This window comes from Bubalus kerabau, chromosome 14 (assembly GCF_029407905.1).
Source record: "Bubalus kerabau isolate K-KA32 ecotype Philippines breed swamp buffalo chromosome 14, PCC_UOA_SB_1v2, whole genome shotgun sequence".
Lineage (NCBI taxonomy): Eukaryota > Metazoa > Chordata > Mammalia > Artiodactyla > Bovidae > Bubalus > Bubalus kerabau.
Window position 1 is genome coordinate 22,583,825 of NC_073637.1, and position 24,980 is coordinate 22,608,804.

Genomic DNA, 24,980 nt, shown 5'->3' on the forward strand with positions numbered 1-24,980 from the left:
ATTATTACCAGATATTTTCATTAAGGCTAATGGAAAATTAAGGGAAAAAAGGAAGATGTATTAAAATGGTTGAAAAAGTGTTAAGAAGGCACAGATATACTCCCTGCTAAACTATGAGTTAAGTTTAGATAGTGGTTAAATGCCCTCATGCCTATTTCTCTGGCTGCATTTAAAAGCAGGAAATTGGTTCTGGAAACACTGAGTTTTTATGTAATCAATAGATACTGAAATGTTCCTACTTTTAAAGATAAGAAATAACTATATGTCAGAGATGGAAATAAGTAAATATTTGCAGCTCTTTCAAATATAATCTTCAAGAGCGATTTTTAAAAATAATCATTAAATTAATGACAAAATTTTCATGGACAAAATACGTAATTCATGTCATCAAGTTATAATTTCATCAAATTGCCCTTTTATTTGCTAACGATTTATTCTTACCTAACTTTACTAATATCAACCTCTTTATGCTCTCCAGTCAAACCAAACTAGGCTCACAGTCCACAAGACTTATATTTATGGAAAATAATATATTATGTGGCATGTTCAATTATACTGAAAATGGTCTATCTCTTTTCTTTCAAAGGCAACGGTGATAATCCAGTGGCAACGTACTCTATTCCACTCACACATACTTATCAAGTGCTCATCAATCTCACACAACAGAAAGTGACAAAGAGGACTAGAGAGTCTACTGTTCCAAAGGTGGAGAGGAGCAGTAATTTGAATTGCATCAAGTCTTCTGTTTTGGAAAGCACCATGCATTTTACTTTGAAGTCTCATTTACTTAAAAGATTATATTTTAACTCCACATTTTCTACACTGACAGGGTGTCAATTTTCTATGATGACTCTTAGTTTTAAGTTTATCATATACTTAAAGGAAAACTCTCTAAAGTATTTAAAATGAAACAAGACAGGATTTCTGGTCACTTAAGTCTATGCCTATCATTTAGATATTACAGTGACTACTAGAGGAATCTGTATTGGATATTTCATACATCAATTTATCTTATTATTTCTCTGATAAATAGCTTGCTTTCTTACTTCACACTGTTTGTGAATCAAATGTTAAGTTCCAGAGACAATGATTCATGCATGTAGCTTTTTAATTGAAAAGAAAAAGACTTGTCAACCTTTTTTTTCAAGAGATAACCACATGATAGACAACTTGTAATTATTCCTGTTGAAGTTTCCTCCCCAGAAGACCCTGGTTAAATTCCTGGGTCAGGAAGATCCACTGGAGAATGGATAGGCTACCCACTCAGTAGTTTTGGGCTTCCCTGGTGGCTCAGCTGGTAAAGAATCTGCCTGCAGTGTGGGAGACCTGGGTTCTGTTCCTGGGTTGGGAAGATCCCCTGGAGAAGAGAAAGGCTACCCACTCTAGTATTCTGGCCTGGAGAATTCCACGGCCTGTATAGTCCATGGGATCACAAAAAGTCAGACATGACTGAGAGACTTTCACTTCACTTCCCCAGTTGCAAAGTATGGTTCATAGTGGATGGTGGGGATGAGCCCCCTGGAGAGAGGGGCTCATGCTGCCCTGGATCCCATCCGGGTGCTGAGCAGAGGGAGAGGGACCTGGACATGTACATCCTCGCCCCGCCATGACAGGGGGTTCACACTTCACAGGAGCCGAGGGAGACGGTCCATCACCTCCTCCTGTCTCATCCTTGCGTCCTCACAGGGGCTGTGAACACAGGTGCCCCACAGGACCCGATGCCTCCTCTCTCGTACTGGTTTGCAGTCTTCTCTGACACTCAGTGCTGTGCTTGATGGCTTCTCTCTGTCTTTTCAGACGACATCCTGTGGGTGCCGTAGCACATGGATTTCCGGACTGCCTGTGAGGAGGTAGGTCCCATACCTTTCTGCTTTTTGATTAGGGGGCTGGGGGTGGGCACTGGCCCCCCTTCATGTCTGTGGAGCCTGGCCTGCAGCAGAGGGATGGGTGAAGGCCCTCCTCGGGTCCAGAGCACAACCTGTTTCTGTGAGACTCGAAGGCTCGGAGGGTCTGTGAAGCCTTGGGCTTCTTCCTGCAAAAAGGGAGCATGTTTCCTTGGGTCGAGCTGTCCTCCTCCCTAAACTGTGTGCTGACGGCTTCAGGTAGTGGGAGCCTTGAAACTAATTCTTTTCACATAAATGGTTATAAGTTAGAAGGCGTCTAAGGTCCCTCTTAGCACTAAAGTCCCCCGATTTCATGATTGCACTATTCTTTCACTATTTCAGTGTTGTTGAACTATTAATATTGGTGATTCTGGCTCTGTGGAGCTGCCATCATGTTCTGTGTGAGCTAAAGTGATGCATTGCTCTGTCAAGGGCGTTAAAGGCCACTCAAGTGTGCAGTCAACAGTGCGTGAACTTGGGCCCTCAGAGAAGGCAATGACTCTATTTTAGGAAGAAAGATGATCTTTTCATGTGACATTCAAGGCATTGTCTTTGCGCTCTTCAGGCAAAAGGCCAATATTCATATGTTAAGAAATGTCATATTTGCTTAGGTATAAATAACCAAGGAAAACACCTTTCAGTTCATACTTTTTTAAAAAGGTAACTTATTGTTTTATTTTTTAATTAATTTATTTTAATTGGAAGATAATTATTTTACAATATTGTGGTATTTTTTGCCATACATCAACATGAATCAGTGTCAGGTGCACATGCCCCCTGTGCTTTTTTTTTTTCATACATTTTTTAAAAAAAGGTAAATTATTGTTCTAGAAACTCAAACTTAGATGCATAAATTTGAATCCTGTGTCATTTCTAGTTGTAAATATAGTATATGATATCATACACCATGGGTTTTCCAGGTGGCTCAGTGGTAAATAAAGAAATCCACCTGCCAAACAGGAGATTCAAGTTCGATCCCTTAGTTGGAAAGATCTCCTAGAGGAGGGTGTGGCAACCCACTCCCATATTCTTGCCTGGAGAATGCCCATGGAATGAGGAGCCTGGTGGACTATAGTCCATGGAGTTGCAAAGAGTAGGATCTGACTTAGCAACTAACTGAACAAGGTATTCTTAATTTTGAATGAGTATAGTAAACCTACCAGTTCCATTGAAGTGTTATTTTAGTTCTGGGCAGTGAGGCCCTCATCAGTCTGAACATGTGTTGTATGAATGACACAGCCACGAAACACCTTGGAGATTCCTGTGCTAGAGACTGGACAGTGGGCAGTGTTTCTAGCGCACAGTTCACCTGGACTTGAGATGACAGAATATTGATTCCTAGATGGTTTCTTACACAAAAGGTTTTGATTCACTGATTTGAAGCAGATACCAAATTCCCTTAGGTTTCGGCTGTATGTTACACCAGTGATACCTTTGGGGTTTCTCTCACCCTTGCTTCTATAGTCGACATTCTTGCCCTTTGGCACTGATCCCTTGAGGGTGCCGCCATTCTGACGCCCCCATAGTGGAGCGGCTTCTTAGAGCTGTCAGAGCAGTTCCCATGTGTCTCCCATCTGCTGGCTGGACTGGAAGGGATACAGGACGATATGATGCTCTGAGGATGAGCAAATCACCTCGAAGATGGGCCAAAATCAGAGCTTGCCAGACATTCGGCCTTAGGACATTTCCATGGACTGGCACGTAAAGACACTCTAGCCTATCTCTCACTCTGCAGAGAAGCAGATTGAGAGATTTCATGAAATGCTGAAAAATGCAGCAAAAGACCCTAATGCTGGGAAAGATTGAAGGCAAAAGGAGAAGAGGGCAGCAGAGAATGAGATTGTTAGATAGCATCGCTGACTCAATGGACATGAACTTGAGCAAACTCCGGGACATAGTGAAAAACAGGAAGCCTGGCATGCTGCTGTTCATAGGGTCACAAAGAGTCAGACACGATTGCGTGACTGAACAACAACATGAAGCGCTGAGTTCCATTTAATGAATTCGGCAAAAGCGAAACCATAATGTGCCACTTGGGAAGTCTAAGTTTCGGCCTCTTTATAAAGTCCTACATCACTGAAAATTATATCAAAGATATATTAAAGTAAACTTATTTTCTCTTGACTGCCAATAAACTACTAATGATGAAATTTTGATATTCATGTCCACAGAGAGATCTACTTAGAATATTACCCTACAAATGGCATGATCTTTCTTCTTTGTGAAGAAATAGAAATGTGGCTAGATACGTTTCATGTAGACATCTTAATTATCTAATACAGAGTGTTTTTGAAAAGGAGGTTTATTTATTGTTTAAAAAATTCTTCTCTTAAGAAGAAAACGTTGTTATTATTTTTAAGGAATTGGCATTCAATAATCTGAAAAGAAGCAAAAATTAGGAGAGAATACAATGAAGACAAACACAAAACCCACAGTGCAGAAGAAGCAGTGTATGCACAGCCAGGCGTGATTACTGCTTCTTTGCCTTAAAAGTGTCATCAAAATGTGCAGCAGTAGGTCCCCATTCCATTTTCAGTCCAAGCTGTCCTCACAGTTCACTTTCACATCTGTCCTCCTTGAGATATCATAGATGTTGATGTGAAAATACATGCTCCTTTATAACATACACTTACTAATTTAATAATTCCTGACCACATATAATTTGATTAGTCTCTCATATAATAAAATATAATCTGTGACTGATTCAATCAATAAACATTGAAAGAAACTCTACTATAAGTAAAAGACTGTACTAGGTCCTATGGATTAATAATCCTTAAAAATGAAAAGAGTAATAACTTGCTAAGATATTCTAGAGATAATAGTATATATAGTGAAGTCAAATGATGTGATGGAGCTAAATGTTATGATATCATTTAGGCATGTGACACCTAAATACAACACTGACTGACTCTTAGGTGAATGTTCTTACCTGATGAAGGCCCTGGGTTTCAAGAAGTAAGGACTTGCCTTTGGATTGGATCACACCTTGTATAACTCAATGAAACTATGAGCCATGCCATGTAGGGCCACCCAAGATGGAGGGGTCATAGTAGAGATTTCTGACAAAACATGGTGCACTGGAGAAGGGAATGGCAAACCACCTCAATATTTTTGCCTTGAAAACTCCATGAACAGTATGAAAAAGCAAAAAGATATGATATTGAAAGATGAACTCCCCCGGCTTGGTAGGTACCAAATATGCCACTAGAGATAAGTGGAGAAATAATTCCAGAAAGAATGAAGAGATGGAGCCAAAGCGAAAACAACGCCCAGTTGTGGATGTGACTGGTCATGGAAGTAAAGACCAATGCTGTAAAGAACAATATTGCATAGGAACCTGGAATGTTAGGTCCATGAGTCAAAGTAAAATTGGAAGTGGTCAAACAGAAGATGGCAAGAGTGAACATTGATATTTTAGGAATCAGTGAACTACAATGGACCAGAATGGGTAAATTTAACTCAGATGACCATTATATCTCCTACTGTGGGCAAGAATCCTTTAGAAGAAATGGAGTAGCCCTCATAGTCAACAAAGGCCTTTGGATGGAAGGGCCTCTGAAGGCTTCAAGGAGCTGCACTTCTTGTATAAGAGCTTGAAAAGTGGCTGGAAGTTAGCAGAGGAGGAGGCTGGGTCAGACACACTGCAGCAGGGAAGGGAGGGGCTGAAATGAGGCTAGAAGCATCTTGTGTGGACGACGCTTTGTACGATCAGTTCTGCTACCACAGATGGAGCCACACAAGCGGTCACGTATCACTCACAACTGCAGGCTTAAGGAACAGGTAACTTACACTCAGCAACCAAACCAGAGAAATAGGAGGACTCCTGAAAGAATACTGGCCATGCATGCGGTGGTCTCCACCAGGCTTTGTGCAGTTTCTTCTGTCATCTTGCAAATACTACCTTTCAGGGTGAAAGGAACATAGATATTAAAGTTTAATGAAAACACAATTTGTGTTCTTTCAGGGCCTAGAACCTAAACTAAAGAGGTTTTCTCTTTCACGTAGGAAGTCGGTGACAGTCTACTTTTTGAATTTCCAAAAGTACTTGATTTATGCTAAGCACACATTCTTAATAAGTTTACATGTGAGGTATGTTTTTAGAACAAAGAGTAAATCAATGTAAATTCATGAACACACTTCATTGATTCACAGAAAAGAAATCAATGACTAGATGCTTAAAAGCATTGCCTTTTGAGTAACGAAGAGGCATTGCTTTTTAGTATTCCTCTAAGGAAACAGACTTCAGTGTGGGGTTTGCAAAATCCAGTGCAAGGTAGGATCATCCATCAGGGATAGGAAAACAGCCTTTGAAGATGTGTCATTTTTCAGATTTTATAATCACATACTGTGCTTGTAGCTTATATGCAGCACGTGCATGTCCTCATGCATGTGTGATGCAACCACAGCTTAAAAAGGTTGAAGACAAGCAACTCTTATGTTAATAAAGAAAAAGAAGATGGGTGCAGGTCCTAAGTTTATGCTAAAATGTGGTACTGGTCATTATCTGGGTGTTCTTATTCTTGAACAATCTGGGTCCACAAATCTGTAAAGACTTTGCAGCCAGGGTTGTTTTAGTTCATGCTGCGCAGGCAGCACTCTCAGGTGCTGTTCCCCATTCTCAACCCCCACGACTGCATCGGAGATGAGGGCGTGTGGACCCAGCCCTCCCATCCCATGTCAGCTGGTGTCCTTAGCTCCCTCCATAGCCCGGCTGTGGCAGGAAGGGCATCCCTCAGGCCGAGTGGCTTCTGCCGCCACTTGCAATCACTCTGATCCAGAAAGCACCACTATTCAAGACTGAATTCTCTCCAGAGCTTTGGTGAAAGACATTGATAGCCCTGCCATCGTGTACAGGAAGATGGGGAGGCATCCTTACAGAGATCTCTGCCAGAGGACACCAGGCAGGGAGTCGGAGGCCCAGGTTCAAACCCCACCTCCTGCCTGTCTCCACGCCTCTGCTTCTGTCCCGTCTGCCAGAACCGCTGTGCTGGGGGACCAAAGTCAAGTGAATAAATGAATACATCTGGGCACACAGTCAGCTCTATACAGTGAATGAACGGTGTGCCCGCCTTCCACAGTGATGATGCCAACCCAGCAGGCTGCTCTGAGCCAGGAGAGTGTCCAAAATGGATATTACCCATCTTCTTGCAGCTACTGAAGCAGCTCTGGGCCTGACCCATCAATTCGGTCCCCAGCGTCTCCTGCCCGAGGTCTATGTTTCTGCCAACAGTAACTGTTCTCACTTTCCTAGTCCCCATCCACCTTCTCCTCTGGTCTAAGAAATAGACTTATAAGGCCTTACTCTAAGTGTACCATTTCACTGTGCAGTGCCTACCTGCCAGGCACACGGTACAGGGACCTTGGCCTCCCACCCCCCACCACCCCCCACCTCCTGAAACTTCTTCTGGTTCAGCTCCTGTCAAACTCCATGGGCTCCACATCAGGGCTGTGTTCTCCATCACATGGACTCTGCATTCTCATGCTTCTATATTTTTACTCAAATTTCCCCCTTTGGGATAAAATAACTTTTACCTTCTCTACTTATTGTTTTCTCAATTTATTTTTTTCAAGACGAGCCACCTGTTTCTGTCCACAAAGCCTTCTCTCACATGCCTTCACTCATGAATAGCTAATTAATTCCTCTACATTTCTCCCGTATCAAGTGCTGAAACATCATATTGCACCTTATTTGTATATTTGGATGGGTAGGAATATTCTGAGACCAGAGATTATCATCTAATTCATGTCTGACTCTCTGTTAGTTACATTATATTTGAAAAACAAATGCATCTGTGGGATTTTTAATGTAATTTCATGTCCATGAGTTGTAGTTTCATAATAGAATATATATAGCATTTATATTGAAATATATATTTTAATGTTAATTTATTGTTAGCTTCATTATCTCTCAGTTTGTCATTTTCTCCAAATAGAAATTTATTGGTATATATATTTATGGTACATATATTACATTCTAATAGAAGCTGCCTCATTTTTTATCTCCTGTCACTCTTGTCCTCTGAGGAGCCCAGCACGGCTGTAGGTCAGCATTCTGTTTTCCAGACAACTATCCAGTAATTAGGATACATCACACATATTGCTTGAGTGGGTGGAACTGTGACCACATCAGAAATGTGATGAGAGAAACCTCCGAACTGTGCTTTAGTTCCTTAAGCTTTCCCTGGATGATCTTCAATCTCTCTTTGATGTGAGACAATAATGTGTTTATGGGGTCTCAGGGAAAAGCCCCTCTCTCCTCCTGGAATTGAGGCAGAGCTTTATCTGTGAGTGTCAGCTAGTCCGTGATTCTGCTAGGGGAATGGTGTGGAATGTTCTGTCCACTGAAAAACCATCAAACACACCCAATTAAATTCCCTGGGCTTTGATGTCATCTCCTCCTGAGCATTTCAGGCAGTCTGATATCGGCCTCTGGCCAAGATCACATTGTAAGCATGAGAGAATTTGCCTTGTGAAAAATGTACAAAACTTGTGTTCTGTATTAAAGAAAATAAATTTTGCTTTTGCTGAAATATCAATACTTTTGTCACTCGAGCTGAGCTCTGGGGGAATTAATGGATACGATTTATGGGGGCCCAGCTGTGCGGTCTCAGAGGAGGGACTAGGACCATCACAACTCCTGGCAAAGCTTATTTTTCCTTAAAAGACATTATAATACTTACAGAGTAATTACAGACCAATCTAACCACATATAATAAAGGGCATAATGGTATGTATCCCACATGGAATAAAACAAATTACAGAAAATTCTCTCTAGAAGCCATGATGTCTCAGTATATTCTCATCAATGTTGTGAACACTCTCTTAAAGAAACAAACCCCTAATAATCCATGTGTAATTTATATTCCAAGAGAAAGTCCTGTATTATTTACCTGGGATTTCATGCTACTTAACTACTAAGGATAAAAATAAATTTCTATGTATCTATCCCTTTACCCAAATGAAGAATGGCTCGAGGTAGTGCTAGTGGTAAAGAACTCACTTGCCAGTGCAGGAGACATAGGAGATGCAGGTTTGAACCCTGGGGAAGGACATCCACTCCAGTGTTCTTGCCTGGAGAATCCCGTGGACAGGGAAGCCTGGTGGTTTACAGTCCATGGTGTCACAGAGTCGGACAGGACTGAAGTGACTGAGCATGCAATGGGGGTGGGGCGGCATGGGGATATGATGTTTTTTCAATGAAATGAAAATGGTCAGAACTTGATTATAACAATGGCTGTGTATTGCTCCACTAAAAACATCTAATTGAACACTTTAAGGGGTTGAATTTTGTAATATATACTGTGTGAGCTGGATTTCATTAAAACCATTACCAAAAAAGTTATGTAGATTGTAAATATTAAATAAATGCTCACTATTTTTCAAATATAGCATATAAACTATAATCCTTCCTTTCCAAATCTTCGTGGGTATTTTCTGATATGATCTCTACGAGGCCTACCTGGTATGTTCATAAACCTGGACAGTTATTAAAAGCAGAGACATCACTTTGCTGAAAAAGGCCTGTATAGTCAAAGCTATGGTTTTTCCAGTAGTCATGTAGGGATGTCAAAGTTGGACCATAAAGAAGGCTGAGCACTGAAGAACTGATGCTTTCCAACTGTGGTGCTGGAGAAGACTCTTGAGAGTCCCTTGAGCAACAAGGAAATCAAGCCAGTCAATCCTAAAGGAAATAAACCCTGAATATTCATTGGAAGGACTGATGCTGAAGCTGTAGCTCCAATACTTCGGCCACCTGATGCAAAGACCCAACTCTTTGGAAAAGATCCTGATGCTGGTCAAGATTGAGGGCAGAAGGAGAAGGGGGTGACAGAGGATGATATGGTTGAATGGCATGACCGACTCAATGAACATGAATTTGGGCAAACTCTGGGAGATGGTTAAGGACAGGGTAGCCTGGTGTGCTGCAGTCCATGGGGTCGTAAAGAGTTGGACACAGCTTAGCAACTGAACAACAGCTTGGTGTGAAATGGTTATACTTTTCTCTGTACCTGTTTTGTTTCAGGCTCATCTGACTACATTTCTTCTAGCTTTCTTGATGTTTTTCTAAAAAGGCCATAAAAATATAGTCTATGAACTGAGTATAATTCTTTCTCTGTTTTGCTCTTTTTTGGTCTGAAGACAAAGACGGGGATCTGTTTGCTGCAGGATGGTAACCAGGAGCCCTTCAAAGTGCGGCTGCACCTGGCTAGGGATATCCTGATGATCCAGGAGCAGGACGTGACATGTGTCTCTGGAGAGCCTTTCTATTCCGGTGTAAGTATCTCTTCCCTCTCTTGAAGTTTTCTCATTTTTTTCTGTCTTGTTATGAATAAAAACATCTATCCACAGAAAATACTTAATATTTTCCCTTTACTTTCAGAGCCAGTAATTTTTGTCTACAGTGTAGTAAGCAGCATCCTTGCTTATGGATTCGTACCAGGTCCAAAGACACACATGGGGGCCCATCTCCAGCCCGGGGTCTTGTTGACTCCGAGTTGCCACTGTATGGCTGGAGCGACACTTGTGTTTGTGATCATGAGGGAGCGGGTTGTAGCTCTCCTCCCCAAGGACTAAGTGGAAGCATCACGTGACAGTTTCCACTCTGAACTCACCTTACATCTCATTGAGCCTTCAGAGGGGGGTGTCTCTGGGAAGCAGGAGGGTTTAGGTAGTGGTCCCTGAACACATGTCAAGATTCTCCCTGGGGCTTGTGGGTGGAAGATTCCGTGGACCTCACAGAGTCACGCTGGGTGCTGTGCAGGCTCTGTCTGTGCCCTCAGCAGTGGACATGGGAACCTGCTGCTGGTCCTGCCTTTGACCAGCATTAATTATCTCACAGCCCCCTGGTCAGCAGCCTCACTGAAGTACAGCTCTGGAGACAGGCTGGGGGTGTTCAATGACAAAATTTCACCTAAGTACATTTAAAGATCTCATGAGCTTTATTCAGTGATTCATGAGGCCTTTCCTGGTGGCACAGTGTTAAAGAATCCACCTGCAATGCAGGAGATGCAGGTTCAGTCCCCAGGTCGGGAAGATCCCCTGGAGTAGGAAATGACAACCCACTCCGGTGTTCTTGCCTGGAGAATTCCATGGACAGAAAAGCATGATGGGCTACAGTCCATGGGTTGGGCAGTACCCATCTGGTAATTAGGAGGAGTTCTGTTAGCTAAAGAAAATAAGAGGTTTTCATGGGGAGAAATGGTCAGAAAAAGTAAACTGTTCCCAAAGAAAGGCTTGTTTCTGTGACAGTCATCCTCCTGAGGAGAGAGAAGGTCTGTGGGGGAGGTGGGTCATTCTAGGGCTGACAGGGGAGTTCCAGGCTGAGTGGTTAAACCAGTGGCCATCCTGGGGAAGCTGGAACTGCAGGGTGGTCAATGTCAAGTTCCTGGTGACCTGGGCTTAGCACATGGGATTCCATGTGGGCCTGTCGGACCCTTTTCAATAGGTGAAACTAAATTGAATGTGACAGAATACTCTTATCATAAAACTAGATGTTTTCGAGTTTATCATTCTTGTGTAATAACATCAAAGACATCAGCTTAACAGTGTTGTCACGTGTGATCTCAGGGGAGAGTCAGCATGTGTCACACAGGCCACTCCTGGGTACACTGGATGTCTGTAGTGACTCAGCAGGTAGACTTACTGTGTAGCTGATTCACGGGCTTATTTCAGACTATTTTGTTGGGGTGAATAATGCCGAATTTGAGCTTCCACCTCACTTCTCACCAACATCCTGCGGGGAGTCACACTGGGTCCTAAATCGATAATCTCCTGCTGACTAAAGACAATGGATGCTTTGCAGACTGTTAACTGTTCTTTGTCGCAAACCATTTATATCATCCTGAATCATGGGTCTGGCTGTCAAGGCTGATTACACTGTTCCCATAGGATCGCCCTTTCTTTCTTTTAGTTAATAAAAGAGTAATGGCCCATTGCCTTTTTTCTTCCTTTCTTTTCCTTTATTTTTTGGCAGAAAAATATATTACATATATCATATACATTACATATATACACATATACACATATTTTACATACATCAAAATGGTACATATATACACATGTATTACATACATCAGCATGGTACATAGCAGTTGTCAGGTGGAGACGTGATGCTTCAGTTAACAGAAAAAGTCACCTTCCTTGTACTCAGAAGTGGACTATTCTGTCCCTGTACCTCCTGAGTGACCAGCCCCCTCAACCAGAGGAAGCCGTGTCCATCCCTGTGATATTATCTCCTTCAACATTGCCCTGAAAGAAAATCAAATTTAGCCAAGGTCAGTTTTAAATGTTGGCAATATATTTTTAGAAGGCCAGTGAGACTAAAATCAATATGAGATGGCTGCATATTTCATCTCAGAGACGCCCGTTTCAAAGGGGTTGCCAGTAACAGACAAGAAACTCTTGGAGATTAAATTCTAAATATGGCAGAACTATCAGATATGTGGCGTCAATGTAATTAGCACCTCAGTAGCTGTCTATGGGGTTGCACAGAGTCGGGCACGACTAAAGCGACTTAACACCAGCAGCTCCGACTCTGTGCGACCCCATAGACAGCAGCCCACTAGGCTCCCCCATCCCTGGGATTCTTCAGGCAAGAACACTGGAGTGGGTTGCCATTTCCTTCTCCAATGCATGAAAGTGAAAAGTGAAAGTGAAGTAGCTCAGTCATGTCCGATTCTTCACGACCCCATGGACTGCAGCCTACCAGGCTCCTCCATCCATGGGATTTTCCAGGCAAGAGTACTGGAGTGGGGTGCCATTGCCTTCTCCGCAGCAGAGTTCTAATGAATATCATTAGGACTCAGAATCAACAAAACTGGGCAACTTCCTTTAGTTTTCCCTGTGGGAGAAAGTGTGCAGTTAGTAATCCCATGTGTGAAACCATCATTTCCTGAAGTCGACATCAGGAGAAATTGATGTCCGGCTTTCACTGTGAGAGTCAGTGTTCACTCCATGCGGGATGGGCTGGGATGCAGGATTCAGAGGTGAGGTCCACTGTCTGGAATTTGCTCAGGAGAGATATGGCAGCTCCTGGGAGTGGATTCTTACCAGCTCATCTGGGGTGAAAGGGGTGTGAAGCCTTAGGTTTTTTCTCTTTTTTTCCATCAAAGAGCCACTCACATACACACAACATACACATTATATAGATAAATTTTTTTTCAGCCTTTAATGCCATCAGTTGTTTTGTACTACAGGTAGAGAAATTTGATGTTTAAAAATGTGTTTTTCCTCCCCTTCCCACTAGAGAAGAAGCCTTGTGCAAGGTTGAGATTTACTTCAGCACCTTGACAGAGACCTCCATGGAGGTCTCTCCAGGGGCAGTCATGGGGCAGCCCTGTGCCTCCCAGTCAGGCTCTCATCAGGAGGGGGTGCTGAAGCAGCTGGAACTCCTGCCTGGACCAGCAGTAGCAAGGAAACCCTCACCTTAAATAAGAAAAGATAATCAACAGCTGCCAACCTTGAAATGTCACAGATGTTACAATTATAACAAGAGCTGGAAGGGAGCCGTCATGAAATGGTTTTACCCTTCTTACAACAGCATTGACATGAGTGAGAAAAAAAGAAAGTCTCAGCAGAGGGCAAATGGAAAATGCAGAGCTGAAAATTCAGCTGAAATAAGAGCTCAGAGGATGGGTTCAGCAGCAGAATGGAAAGGACAGAGGAAAGGATCAGTTAACTTGAAGACAGAACAATAAGAATCACCCTCTCTGAATTTAGGAGAGAAATTGATCTGAAAAACATAATGGGCCCATGAGCTTAAAATGAAAATCCAACGTTTAAGTCCTAAGAGTCCCAGAAAAAAGAGAAGGAGATCTGAGCTCAAACAGCACTTGAAGAAATAGTGGCTGAAACTCCCCAAATTTTGCCAAAGACATAAACCTATACATCAAAGAAGTGGGACAGATCTCAAAAGGATAAACCCAAGAAACTTGTATCAAGACAGATCTTAGTCAAATCCTGAAAACTAAAGACAAAGAAAAAAACTTAAAAGCAGCAAGAAGAAAATAATATTGTTCTTTAGCAATAGGGGAAAAGTAATTCAAATGATAGTAGATTTCCGCCAGCCCCCCTAGAAACAATGGAAACCAGAAGGAAGTGGCACAGTATTTTTCAACTACTGAAGAGAAAGAACCAGCAACCCAGATTTCTATATATGCCTAAGTAACCTTCAAGAATCTGGCAGAAGCTTATAACTCATTAATGAAATGGGCAATAAAAATGAGCAAAGGATTTGAACAGAGATTTTTTTCAAACAAGATTTATAAATGGCCAATAAGGAAAAAGAAATGCTTGATACCATCAGCCATCCAGGAAATGGAAATCAAGACCACAGCAAGGTCCATTTTATATCCACTAAGATGTTTATCATCAAAAAGACAGAAAAGAGCAAGCAGTCCTCAATATGCAGAGAAGCAGAGATTCTCAGACCCTGCTGGGAAGGATGTGCAATGTCCATGGGGTGGAACAGCCGGCAGTTCCCAGTATCACTCCTTTGAGGACACTCAGGAGAAATGAGCTCACATGTCTACACAGAAATGTGCCCACAGATGTTCACAGTAGCATGAGTCATAGTAGCCCAATCATATAAATACCCCAGAGGTGGAGGAATGGATACATAGATTGTGGTGTAACTACACAGCAGAATGTTAGCTGGCAGCTTAGAAAACAAAGTGTTGGTACATGCTACAATCTGGACAAACCTAAAAGCATCTCAGTGAGAAGCTAGACACAAAGGACCACATGCTGTATATTTTCATTAATGTGAAATGTCCACAACAGATAATTCCATGGAGATATGGTGTAGATTGGCATGCTGAAGATTAGAATGAGGGGATCAGGAGTGATGGGTTCCAGCAACATTTTGAAAAGACAAATGCTCTTAAATTGATTGTGATGATGGATGCATAACTGAGACATACTGCTGCTGCGGCTAAGTCACTTCAGTCGTGTCCAACTCTGCGCAACCCCATAGACAGCAGCCCACCAGGCTCCCCTGTCCCTAGGATTCTCCAGGCAAGAACACTGGAGTGGGTTGCCATTTCCTTCTCCAATGCATGAAAGTGAAAAGTGAAAGTGAAGTCTCTCAGTCGTGTTCGACTCTTAGCGACCCCATGGGCTGCAACCCACCAGGCTTCTCCGTCCATGGGATTTGCCAGGCAAGAGTACTGGAGTGGGGTGCCATTGCCTTCTCCAGAGACAATACTAAAAGCCACTAAATTATGCACTTTTAAGTGGCTGCTCTAAAGGTACATGAATTATAGCTCTTAAGAACTATTTAAATTTTTTTTTTATTGTGGTAAAATTCACATAATATAAAAATACTATTTTAACCACATTCAACTGTAAATTTCAGCAGCACTAAGTACATTCATGCTGTTTTACAACTCTCACCATCATCTGTCTCCTGAACTTTGGGGCTTGCTGTTCTATCCCGCTGATCTTGTGTTTAATCTTCAAAAAAAACAAAGCCACTGTGTCGTCTTGATTCCTGCAGTTTTACAGCAGGTCTGAGGCAGAGATCCCAGATCCTTTGGCTCTGTCCTCTGTTTCAGCATCACACAGCTGTTATGGGTCCTCTCCCCACAAACCCGAGAGCCAGCTTCCAATACCTACAGGCAGCTTGCTGGAGTTTTATTAGGATTTATCGATTCCATAGATCAAGTGGAATCAGTCAGTGTCTTGAAAATGTTGAGTCTTCTGGTCCACAAATATAAAAATATTTCTCTTTACCTTCCTCATCTTTGATTTCTTTCCTCAGAGTTTATAGTTTTCCACATAGAAAACTTTTCGTCTTTGTTGGTTAGTTGTTCAGTCATGTCTGACTCTTTGTGACCTCATGTCTGACTCTTTGAGACCCATGGACTGTAGCCCACCAGGCTCTTCTGTCCATAGGATTCTCCAGGCAAGAATACTGGAGTGGGTTGCCATTCCCTTCTCCAGGGGATCTTCCCAACCCAGGGATCAAACCCAGGTCTCCTGCATTGCAGGCAGACCCTTTACCATTTGAGTCTCTAGGAAAACCTTTACTTGTTAGATTTGTACCACAGTATTCCCTTTTGTGGCTTCCCTGGTGGCTCTGCTGGTAAAGAATCCCCTGCAATGCAGGAGACCTGGGTTCGATCCCTGGGTTGGGAAGATCCCCTGGAGGAGGGTATGGCAACCCACTTCTGTATTCTTGCCTGGAGATTCCTCATGGATGGAGGAAACTGGCGGGCTGTAAGTCCTACTGCACAGTCCAAGAGGTCACAGAGTTGGACACGACTGAACAATTAAGCACACACATTCCCTTTTTAATGGGCTGCTATAAATGGTATTGTGATTTTAATCTCAAGTTTCTGTTCTCATGGCTGATATACATGAAAGCAGTCAAATTTTGTGTATTAATTCTGTCTCCTATGGCTTTGCTGTAATTACTTTTAGTTCCATGGGATTTTTGTTGCTTCTTTGGCATTTTCTACATAGAGAACAAAGACAATTTTCTTTTTTCCCCTCTAACCCACAGATTTTTTCATTCCCGTCACTGCTGTGTTGTGCTACCTGTAACTTTCAGCATGAAGTTGAAGGACAGTGGTGAGGGTCGTGCCTACCTTGTTCCCCATCTCAGGGGAGAATGGTGTTTCTAAGTACTCTTTCCCTTTGTCAGAGCACACCCAGATTTTTCAATATCTTTGTTTCTTTCATCTTATTTTTCCACTTTGTCTCAGGGCTGTGTAATGGAAAAGACAGTAGAATCTGAGAAACTTTCATTTCCATCCTGAGTTGGATCTTGGCCAGGTTACTTCAATTCATTTGCATTTGCATTTTCTCACTCTTAATTGGGACAATGCTGTCTACGCAGCTGGGCTGTTGCAATGATTACATGTTTGAAATGAAAATGTGGGGGGAAAACTCTTTATTCACTTAGCACATGATTATCTAACTTTGATTTAGGCCCAATGCTAAATTCTACGGATACAACTGTGAGCAAGATATAGATTCAGAACTCAGAAAACTAGTGGGAAAAGACAGTCGAGGTCACAGTGTATTTTAATAAACCATCATGAGTGTTAATAGACCCATGTGTGCACATAGTAGGTTTTTAGTAATCAGAAGCGACTGTCTTGTTATTATTCTTTTTTTGAGGTTTAGTTATTTTTCTTGAATTGTCAAAAAGAGCTCATGACTTTTCTTGTTTCTTTCTTATATATCTTCTTTGCATCTATAACACAAAATCAGTCCACTTCTTCACTGTAATCTCTCTAGTTTCTGCCTCGTTCTCATAACTTCCTCCTCTTCTCACTACATGTCTCGAAAATGTCCATTTTTCAGGTGTATAAGAGCACTGTGTTCTCTCTGGTGACACGTACATACTGATTCACATGCAGTTCAGACAGTAAATGTGGAGAGTATGTCAAATATAATCTTTCCGAGAGCAGGGGTGAAAATAATTATGTTTTTGGTAGCACAATGTCTTTTTCATAACATGAATGGGTTCAGGTGCACAACAGAACTTCACACAAGCCAGCACTGATGTTAGGCTCCATCTTTTTGTCCTGTGAGGAGCAGAAAGATTAAAGGAAAGCTTTTCATGTGTATGAGTGCATCAGAGCTCCTGACTCAATTTTGTGTTTTAAGAAATAAAATAACCGATTATACTTGGTTTCCCAAAGGACAGTGGCTTGTTGCTAGGCAACTTCTTTATGAAACTCACGCTGTGATAACTAAATACAGCTCCCAGTTAACTTCCAGGTAGCCTCTGATTTTAGAGGTGAGCAGCTGAAACAACCCATTAACACTGTTTCTCTTTCCTTTGACTGTTGGGGCAGGAAGGAGACCCCCGACGTGGGGAGGTATGAAGGGGCTGGGGGCATAGCTCAGGTGGCACACAGACTAGGATGGAGTGTCAGCAGGTGACATCCAAACAGTGGTCTGCCTTTACATGCCTCCTGCTGCCTGCAGGCACCAATTTAAAGTTTTGGCTTTAAGGCACAAAGTCATTTGTCCTGTCTCCCCACTTTCTTAGTAGTCAGCTAATGAAACAGCAGCATCCAAAGGTGCTGGCTGCGTCTGCAAGTGTGCGTGTGCCTGTGTGTTTAAAAAACATTAAAATAAGTGCTGCTTCTGAGATTTCTAGTAGGTTCTGCTGACTCTTTGGTCCCTCCAGACTCTCCTCTGCATCAGCAGTTTTGTATTTGATTTGGAACCTGTTCTAAATATGCTCCCCCAAAGATGGGAGGGCATCATACAGAGTGAATAAGGCCCGCACAGACCTTTGGTAACTTGCATGCTTGCCATCGTTTCAGAGAAAAGCCGGGTTTCACACACACTCCACTGCTCAGGAGAACTCACTCACCAAGCTGTCCTCCTGTCCGATGATTGCCGTGCAAGACATTCTAGAAACTTCTGGTGATGCTGCTTGCTGTTAAAAATGCATTATCAATTCCATTCACCATTGCAACAGAAAGAATAAAATATCTAGGAATAAACCTACCTAAGCAGACAAAAGAACTGCATAGGGAAAATTATAAGACACTGATGAAAGAAATCAAAGATGATATAAATAGATGGAGAGATATTCTATCTTTCTGGATAGGAAGAATCAATATTGTGAAAATGACTATACTACCAAATGCAAGCTATGTATTCAATGCAATCCCTATCAATTTACCAATGGAATTTTTCACAGAACTAGAACAAAAAAATTTCACAATTCATATGGAGACACAAAAGACTCTGAATAGCCAAAGCAGTCTTGAGAAAGAGGAATGGAGCTAGAGGAATCAACCCGCCTGACTTCAGACTATACTACAAAGATACAGTCATCAAGACAGTATGGTACTGGCACAAAAACAGAAATATAGACAAATGGAACAAGATAGAGAGCCCAGAATTAAACCCATGCATCTATGTATGGGTACCTTATTTTTGACAAAGGAGGCAAGAATATACAATGGGTCAAAGGCAGCCCCTTCAATAAATGGTGCTGGGAAAACTGGAAAGCTACATACAAAAGAATGAAATTAGAACACTTCCTAATGCCATACACAAAGATAAACTCAAAATGGCTTAAAGACCTAAATGTAAGACCAGAAACTATAAAACTCTTAGAGGAGACCATAGGCAGAACACTCGATGACATAAATCAAAGTAAGATCTGCTACGACCCACCTCCCAGAATAATGGAAATAAAAACAAAAATAAGCAAATGGGACCTAATAAAACTTAACAGCTTTTGCACAGCAAAGGAAACTACAAACAAGGTGAAAAGACAACCCTCAGAATGGGAGAAAATTATAGCAAAGGAAACAACTGGCAAAGAATTAATTTCCAAAATATACAAGCAGCTCATACAACTCAATATCAGAAATACAAACAACGCAATCAAAAAGTGGGAAGAAGACCTAAACAGACATTTCTCCAAAGAAGGCATACAGATGGCTAACAAACACATGAAAAGATACTCAACATCGCTCATTATTAGAAAAATGCAGATCAAAACTATAATGCAATACCACGTCATACCAGTCAGAATGGCCATCATCAAAAAGTCTACAAACAAGTGCTGGAGAGGGTGTGGAGATAAGGAAACCCTCTTGCATTGCTGCTGGGACTGTAAATTGATATAGCCACTATGGAAAATGGTATGGAGATTTCTTTAAAAAAAACTAGGAGTAAAACCACCATATGACCCAGCAATTCCACTATGAGGCATGTATCCTGGGGAAACCAAAATTGAAAAAAAAAAAAAACCCCAAAGCACATGTACCCCAGTGTTCATTGCAGCACTACTTACAATAGCTAGAACATGGAAGCAACCTAGGTGTCCATCAGCAGATGAATGGATAAAGAAGCTGTGGTACATATATACAATGGAATACTACTCAGCCATAAAAAGGAATACATTTGAGTCAGTTCTAGTGAGGTGGACAAACCTAGAGCCTATTATACAGAGTGAAGTAAGTCAGAAAGAGAAAGCTAAATATTGTATACTGATGCATGCATATAGAATCTAGAAAGATAGTACAGATGAATTTATTTTTAGGGCAGCAATGGAGAAACAGACATAGAGAACAGACTTATGAACACAGGGGGTGTGGAGGAAGGAGTAGGTGAGATGTATGGAGGGAATAACATGGAAATTTACAGTACCCTATGTAAAATAGACAGCCAATGGAAATTTGGTGTATGACTCAAGGAACTCAAACAGGGGCTCTGTGACAATCTAGAAGGGTGGGATGGGACTGGAGATGAGAGGGAGTTTCAGAGGGGTGGGGTCCTGGGTCTACCTATGGCTGATTCTTCTTTATGTATGATAGAAAACCACAAAATTCTGTAAAGCAATGATCTTTCGATTAAAAAAATAAAGTGGCAGAAAATGTGTTTGTTCTGACATTTTGAAATTTGTATTTTGAGAGTCGATGTGGGTTGTCTGAATTAACCATAACCTTGGTTTTGACACTGTTTTAAGGGATCAAGTATTTATTCTGTTCAGAAACAGAATGAAGAAAATGGTTCTGCTATCCAAGAACTGTGGTTTAGTTTGACAAGCAGTGTTGGAGAAGCAGTGTCTGCTTGGTGAGGATAAAGGTGACCTTTAATCAGCTTGTCTCTCTGAGTCGTCCAGGATTGGAGCTTCTCTGATTCAGCTATTGGTGATGGTGTGGATCAGTATTGATTAGATTCTAAATATGTAGAGTAATTTTTCATTATTCAGAAGGAAACCCAGATAAAGTAATATAAGAACTAGTTTTGTTAAATATACTTTACATTGCCCTTAAAATGATAAAATTGATTTATGATATATTTTCTAAACCACCACAGGTGGGACATCTTAGGTGACTGTTAGTTAGGGGAGTGGCTAATGTAGCCAAATAAACTGGGAGTTTGTGGACATGCAGGGACCAGAAAACAGACATCTGCCCAGGTACCAGGGGAGATGGGTGGAGTGTAAACCTTCCTGGGTAGGGGAGGGCTCAGGAAGATGAGAAGGTTATAAATAAATGGAGAAGCTTGTATATAAAAGCTCTCAACCCTTCAGCATGCCAGGAGAATATGTATTATGTAGAGAAGAGTACCATGAAATAGTAATATTGATGTCTTTTTTTATTGGAAACTAAAGGATTTGTCCAAATGTGACTCTTTTTGATTTTTAAGTGTCATATGCTGGTGACTGAATGATTGGTTATATTGTGGAAGGAAACAGAGCTGCTTTTGAAAATGGATAATCCCACTGTCATAATCCCATTATGACTGTCAGTTAATTGTAAAATCCGTTCCTCTTCCCAGCAAGCAGTCATTGTGAACATGGTTTATTCATTTTCACCCCCAGACATGCACATGGACCGCTAATGTGCCGCAATGTGGCAGCCCCCAGCCGTGTGCTCCAGTCTCCATGAACAGTATGACTTAGTGATGGAAACCATACTCACCACAGACACTAAGCTGTTTTTCTGTAACAAAAATTGTGTTATTAGACAACGCATTCATGGGAATGAAAAGAGGTTTTAAAGCTCAGATTCCAAACTATGTCCAAAATAGGCATTGAAAAAAGTTAGCTTTTGAGAGGTTAGCAGTTTAATAAACTACAGTCCCTTTTATCATGACAAATGGTTAGACTTTGATTTAAAAATTCCAAAAGACTCCATTTATTTCAAAATCTGGAGCCTTTATGCTGTCACAAAATGTTCTTTTTCTTGAAGGGTGAGCACAAAACCCAGAGAAGGAAGATGGTGTGCAGGTGCAGTGGCAGGAAGTGCTAACCACTCTTACAACCTGTCTTTCAGGAGAGAACAGTGACCATTCGGAGACAGGCTGTGGGAGGATTTGGACTGAGCATCAAGGTAGCTGTCTCTCCATCTGTCCTACAGAGCATGTGCTTAAAGCTTGCATTTCTGTGAACTTTAATTCTTTGTGCTATTGTGCGTGTGCTGTCATGTCCGACTCTTTGCAACCCCATGGACTGTAGCCCACCAGGCTCCTCTGTCCATGGGATTCTCCAGGCAAGAACATTGGAGTGGGTTGCCATTTCCTTCTCCAGGGAATCTTCCCAACCCAGGGATCAAACCTGCATCTCCTGTATCTCTTGCATTGCAGGCAGATTCTTTACTGCTGAACCATCAGGAAAGCCCTTTAACTTTTTGCTCATTGATAATTAATTAGACAAGAGTGCCTATAGAAAACTTCTCAGTATTTGCCCTGACATGTAAAATAAGTAGGCTCTCAAAATCTTAGCCACCTTTGGATTTAGAAATTTTAGAAAAGTATTTTGGAGTCGCTCAGTCATGTTCAACTCGTGTGGCCACATGGATCGTGGTCCACCAGGCTCCCCTGTCCACAGAATTCTCCAGGCAAGAATACTAGAGTGGGTTGCCATGCCCTCCTCCAGGGGATCTTCCTGACCCAGAGATTGAACCCGGGTCTGTTTCACAGCAGGCAGATCCTCTACCGTCTGAGCTACCAGGGAAGCCCCATTTGGGAGATTTACCTTACCTGAAATTGAATGCAACTCATTAATTTTCTTTATGTGGTTTCATCTAGAACTTCAAGTACAGTCTTCAAGTGTGCATATCTTGTAACCAGTCAGAGCAGAAAAATCTGGGTTGTCAGTGAAAGGAGCCAGGATGTGTGTCAGGTTCATATAAGGTCTGATAATAAGTTAAATATTGGTTTGATTCCAGTTGTCTTTTTCTTCCGTGCAGTTTTCTTTTTTTTTGTTTAAGAAATTGAAAACCTCATGTCCTAGTGCCAAGTATGCAGGAAGACTCAACGTTTTAATTTCTGAATTATTTTTAAAATTGACCATCTCTCTCTTGTTCCATTCATTACCAAATTTTAAAGGGTTTTTCTTCCTGTATGTTGTTAATTATTAAACATGCAACATATCTGCAATTTAACATCATTGAAACAAAGTATATGTTTTGAAAGGATGGAAAATTACATAAATATTGAAAAAAATTACCTCAGTGATTTTAAATGCCCTTCAGAAACCCACATCTGTGCAGAGATCAACAGAATGTAACTTTATCTTAGTTGTTGGTTTAGATACTTTGCCTGTGTGGGGTGCAAGCCATACATCTCAGGTGTACATTTCATGAAATTTTAACACAACTCAAAGTATAGATGCTTGGAAAGTAGAACTCTAAGCTTGGTGAACATCAGCTCTAGTTACATTATGAAAATGACTCAAAAATCTGATCAGTGTGGAATGGCATGATCTTGTCAAGCGATGAGAGTATTTCTATCTAAAATGTTAATTTTAAGATATATTTTTTACTTTCACTTTATCATCAACTAAGGCCTACAAGAGATGTAGGACAAATTATAAGGTGTGGAAATGAGGCAGTGGGAATAAACAGAGGCAAGTTTTCTTGTTGTTGTCTTTTTTTTTTTCCCTATATTTATTGAGATTGTCGTGAAGGATCTAAAGTACCACTGAAGATGTTGTCCATGAAAAGAGAACAACAGCTCAATGTGGCTGAAATCCATTCATGACAGCGGTTTCATCTGACATCAGCACTGATGTTTCTGGTAGTGGAGCTGTGTGAATTCTGTTCAGGATGGAAATGTTCTTCTTTTTGTTCAATTTCCATTTAGAGTTAAACCCAAAAATAGTGTTACTCATTTTACTGAAATGTCACATTTCAGTTCAGTTCCATTCAGTTCAGTTGCTCAGTCGTGTCCAACTCTTTGCGACCCCATGAATCGCAGCATGCCAGGCCTCCCTGTCCATCACCAACTCCCGGAGTTCACTCAGACTCATGTCCATCAAGTAGGTGATGGCATCCAGCCATCTCATCCTCTGTCGTCCCCTTCTCCTCTTGCCCCCAATCCCTGCCAGCATCAGAGTCTTTTCCAGTGAGCCAACTCTTCGCATGAGGTGGACAAAGTACTGGAGTTTCAGCTTTAGCAACAGTCCTTCCAAAGAACACCCAGGACTGATCTCCTTCAGAAGGGACTGGTTGGATCTCCTTGCAGTCCAAGGGACTCTCAAGAATCTTCTCCAACACCACAGTTCAAAAGCATCAATTCTTCGGCACTCAGCCTTCTTCACAGTCCAACTCTCACATCCATACATGACCACAGGAAAAACCATTGCCTTGACTAGATGGACCTTTGTTGGCAAAGTAATGTCTCTGCTTTTGAATATAGTATCTAGGTTGGACATAACTTTCCTTCCAAGGAGTAAGCGTCTTTTAATTTCATGGCTGCAGTCACCATCTGCAGTGATTTTGGAGCCTAAAAAAAATAAAGTCTGACACTGTTTCCACTGTTTCCCCATCTATTTCCCATGAAGTGATGGGACCGGATGCCATGATCTTCGTTTTCTGAATGTTGAGCTTTAAGCCAACTTTTTCACTCTCCTCTTTCACTTTCATCAAGAGGCTTTTTAGTTCCTCTTCACTTTCTGCCATAGGGGTGGTGTCATCTGCATATCTGAGGTTATTGATATTTCTCCCAGCAATCTTGATTCCAGCTTGTGTTTCTTCCAGTCCAGCATTTCTCATGATGTACTCTGCATATAAGTTAAATAAGCAGGGTGACAATATATAGCCTTGACGTACTCCTTTTCCTATTTGGAACCAGTCTGTTATTCCATGTCCAGTTCTAACTGTTGCTTCCTGACCTGCATACAGATTTCTCAAGAGGCAGGTCAGGTGGTCTGGTATTCCCATCTCTTTCAGAATTTCTCAGTTTATTGTTATCCACACAGGCAAAGGCTTTGGCATAGTCAATAATCACATTTAAGCCTAGACACATTAAGAAATATAACATTTAAGCCTAGACAATTCTTAAAACCTTAAGAATTTTGCCAATAAATCATTTTAGTTTAATATTTACATTATTTCAGCACAAACAAAACTCTTATACATGTAATAGTTATTTTCTAAATCAAATAAGTATATATTTTCCATTGAAAATATAGGCTACAGAAGCAATATTTGAATTGTGATTGGTGCCATATATTAAGAGATTTGACAAAAACATGAAATTATTTTATAATTCTTGTGACAAACCAACCAACCAGAAATAAAAAACATCAATATGTTTTATTTAGAGTATTGTCCATTCAGCCTGAAAACTTTCCTTTTAGGGTTTTCTACTTTAGGTTTCTCA

At 41.3% G+C, this 24,980-nt stretch overlaps 1 protein-coding gene and 1 long non-coding RNA gene across 3 annotated transcripts in view; both read left to right on the forward strand.

Annotated features, from left to right (window-relative positions):
- LOC129626672 (uncharacterized) overlaps positions 1–1,817 on the forward strand; it is a 105,071-nt gene extending 103,254 nt beyond the window's left edge. The window contains exon 3 of the long non-coding RNA XR_008702141.1: positions 1,798–1,817. This is a non-coding gene — a long non-coding RNA (uncharacterized LOC129626672). The remainder of the gene's footprint in view (positions 1–1,797) is intronic.
- Positions 1,818–1,823: 6 nt separating this feature from the next.
- The window catches only part of SNTG1 (syntrophin gamma 1), a 147,160-nt gene continuing 124,003 nt past the window's right edge, over positions 1,824–24,980 (forward strand). For both annotated transcript variants that reach the window (XM_055545957.1, XM_055545958.1), the window contains exons 1-3: positions 1,824–1,850; positions 10,026–10,160; positions 21,650–21,706. In XM_055545957.1, coding sequence (XP_055401932.1) covers positions 1,824–1,850; positions 10,026–10,160; positions 21,650–21,706 — 219 coding nt within the window. The remainder of the gene's footprint in view (positions 1,851–10,025; positions 10,161–21,649; positions 21,707–24,980) is intronic.